The 3,142-nt window shown below is 56.7% G+C and overlaps 1 protein-coding gene across 1 annotated transcript; it reads left to right on the top strand.

The window, feature by feature from the left end:
* Window positions 1–205: 205 nt before the first annotated feature.
* On the top strand, window positions 206–1,803 carry Hoxc12 (homeobox C12). The gene is made up of 2 exons (XM_050126623.1): window positions 206–809; window positions 1,565–1,803. Exons 1-2 carry the CDS (start codon window positions 206–208, stop codon window positions 1,801–1,803), a joined length of 843 nt encoding a protein of 280 aa, XP_049982580.1.
* The last annotated feature ends 1,339 nt before the right edge of the window (window positions 1,804–3,142 follow it).

Below are 3,142 nucleotides of genomic sequence, written 5' to 3'. Positions count from 1 at the left end.
TTCTCCTCCCCCCTCCAGCCCCCAGGATTGGGGAAGGGAGAAGTTGGAGTTAGTGCGTGGAATGTGGGGGGGGTCGGTTGTCCCCACCCCTCCCCCTGCTGTAGCGCCCACGTGAGTAAGGCGGCCAATGGGTGGCTGGTGCAGGTTTAACTATGTTTAATGTCAGATAGCAATAAAGTAGAAGCTGCCGGTCGGCCCCGCGGAAATGGGCGAGCATAATCTCCTGAATCCTGGGTTTGTGGGGCCGCTGGTGAATATCCACACGGGAGACACCTTTTACTTTCCCAACTTCCGCGCGTCAGGGGCTCAACTCCCGGGGCTGCCTTCGCTGTCCTACCCACGCCGCGACAACGTGTGTTCGCTGCCCTGGCCGTCGGCCGAGCCATGCAATGGCTACCCGCAGCCCTATCTCGGGAGCCCGGTGTCTCTCAACCCTCCTTTCGGCCGCACGTGCGAGCTGGCTCGCGTGGAGGATAGCAAGGGGTACTACCGCGAGCCGTGCGCTGAGGGCGGCGGCGGGAGCCTAAAGCGGGAAGAGCGCGCGCGCGAACCCGGAACCGGGCCCGGAGCAGCCCTGCTGCAGCTGGAGCCGTCGGGGCCGCCTGCGCTTGGCTTCAAGTACGACTACCCGACGGGCAGCGGCGGCGGTGATGCCGGCACGGGACCCCCTCACGACCCACCCTCGTGCCAGTCACTGGAATCTGACTCCAGTTCGTCCCTACTCAACGAGGGCAACAAGGGAGCTAGCGCGGGCGACCCTGGCCCTCTGGTATCGCCGTTGAACCCAGGCGGCGGGCTCTCAGCCAGCGGTAAGGACCCAGCCCACTTGTGCGGCTTCCTCTGACAGGACGTAAGGCCAGTGTGGGCCGGGGAGACCTGAGCTGGGGCTGCCTGGGGTGACAGAAGGTGTGGTGAGCTAGAGCTTCTTTTAAAAGAAGGGGGACCCTATAAACATGTAAATATCCCCATAAAATAACAAGAGAGATTTCTTTTCCCTCCCAGTGGCTGTAGGTGTCTGGAGTTCCAGAGACCAGGGATCCTGATCCGGACTTCCCCAAGCCGGGCGGGGGCGCGGGGGAGGGTGGGTATAGAGGTGGAGGAGATTACATTTTCCAGGGCGCCTTCCACTCTCTTTCCTATAGCCTCCACTACCCACATTTCTTATTTTAAGAAACACAACCAACATAATTTATTCCTTACTGCTTGTCCAGGTCTTTTCTAACTGATGGGGATCTGGTAGTCCCTGACCAGGCCAGGAAAATTAAATAATAACAACAATAATAATGGAAGAAGAGAAGGGAGAAGAGATTTTGGAAGAAGTAAGGAGCTATTGAAAAGCTGTGGCTACTACTGTGGGAAGTATGGTTGAGGCATAGAGTGAAAGCTGGGAGCTTATGAAGATTGCTGAGGATAGTCTGGGTTTCAGCATGCCTAGGGATGAGAAGGGAAAGGAATGATCTGGTCCGGGTGTGGGGCCAGGGAGAAAGGGTCTGGGAAAGGGCCCAGGCCACTGAGTTAGTCACTCCTGATCCTCTGGCCAACCCTGCGGTTCATCTCCACCCAGGCGCGCCCTGGTACCCGATCCACAGCCGCTCGCGAAAGAAGCGTAAGCCGTATTCGAAGTTGCAGCTGGCGGAGCTGGAGGGCGAGTTTCTGGTCAACGAGTTCATCACACGACAGCGTCGGAGGGAACTCTCGGACCGCTTGAATCTTAGTGACCAGCAGGTCAAGATTTGGTTCCAGAATCGGAGAATGAAAAAGAAGAGACTTCTTCTGAGAGAGCAAGCTCTCTCCTTCTTCTAGGAATCAGGACACGCGTGCTAGCCCCAGACTGAGCTTGCTTTGGTGGAGCAAGAGGGGGCGGGTGCAGCCTGGAACCCAGTCCCGCTTACAACGCCTGGCCTCTGGCAGGCTCTCCCTGGACGTCTCTTGTCTGTTTTGTTCGTGGTTCACACACACACACACACACACACACACACACACACACACACACACACAGCGGGTTTTGCAGGTCCCTGAGAGAAGGAAATAAACCTAGACAGAAGCCCAGGAGAGGCAAGGGAAGGCTGGGACGCTGTGGAAGGGTAGCTAAATATTTGAGGTAGGACTGAAGCTGCCTGGCCTCCCCTTGAAGTAGTAGGAAAGCAGCACACACACATGCACACACACATGCACACACATACATGCACACACACATGCACACACACACATGCACACACACATGCACACCTTCCTCCACTTCCCTTTCTGGTCTTCAGCCTCTATACTTGGAGGAGCAGACAAGGTGGAATCAAGGTGCCCAAACTCATGGTCGATGGAGTTGGGAGTTGAGAGGTGAAAGCTAGAACAGAGAGGTTTAGTGGCGAGAATTGGAGGAAGAGAGCTGTGGTGGGCTTAGAGGAAACTGGGAACCAAGGAGGAAATGTGGTTTGAGAGAATGGGCCTGAGTGCCCACTTCTGAGTCCTCCAGACCTGGGTACTGGGTTAGCTAAAGTGCCTGCATTTGGCAGACTACCCTGCAGGAAAGTAAACTAATCAGCTTTAGATCCCCTCCAGGTCGCATCTGGAATATTCTCAATGTCCTCGGCCGTTGCTAAGCTTTCCCAGTTTGTCCCAGGCAAACGTAGCAAACAGGTGTGCTAGCCACTCTTTCCGTCACTTATGCGGCTGCGGACAGGAAGCAGCAAACCCGGATCCGATAATCAAACTCACACACACACACAGATTTAGTAGCCACCTCAGAGACTCCACCTGGCCCTCCGGGAAGCCCAAAGACGTGGCGGAAGGGATTGTGGAGAGCGGCATTGATTGGCAGGGAGTGTTTCCGGCAACTACTGCAGCGGTCCCGCTGATTCTCTCTTCCCGCTGGCGTTCACGGTCACGGCCGACCGGAGGCTGGACCGGCGTAATTTACGAGGCGGGAGGAGAATCTGCCCTTAAAGGGGCTACGAGCAGCAGAGGCCCAGCTCAGCTCGATTCCCAGGCTGGTAACAATGAAGGAGGGGGCGCTGCCGTTCCCCACCCAACTCCTTTCTCTCAATCCCCTACCCGCCCCCCAACATCGCCCTTTGTCTCAGGATCCGCTGCCTCCGCCTCCTGGCCAGTCACAAAGTACTGGGGCCAGAACTGAAGAAGGAGGGGC

Source organism: Alexandromys fortis, unplaced genomic scaffold (genome assembly GCF_014885135.2).
Source record: "Alexandromys fortis isolate MF-2015 unplaced genomic scaffold, M_Fortis_MF-2015_v1.1 scaffold_264, whole genome shotgun sequence".
In the NCBI taxonomy this organism is placed as follows: domain Eukaryota; kingdom Metazoa; phylum Chordata; class Mammalia; order Rodentia; family Cricetidae; genus Alexandromys; species Alexandromys fortis.
The sequence above is the reverse complement of the archived record's forward strand: the minus strand, read 5'-3'. Positions and strand labels throughout refer to the sequence as shown.

Excerpts from the sequence above, each read along its gene's own strand:
- Hoxc12 (XM_050126623.1), top strand. The coding sequence starts at position 206 with ATGGGCGAGCATAATCTCCTGAATCCTGGGTTTGTGGGGCCGCTGGTG. Across the intron at positions 810-1,564 it reads CGGCGGGCTCTCAGCCAGCG|GCGCGCCCTGGTACCCGATC; the intron begins GTAAGGACCCAG and ends ATCTCCACCCAG.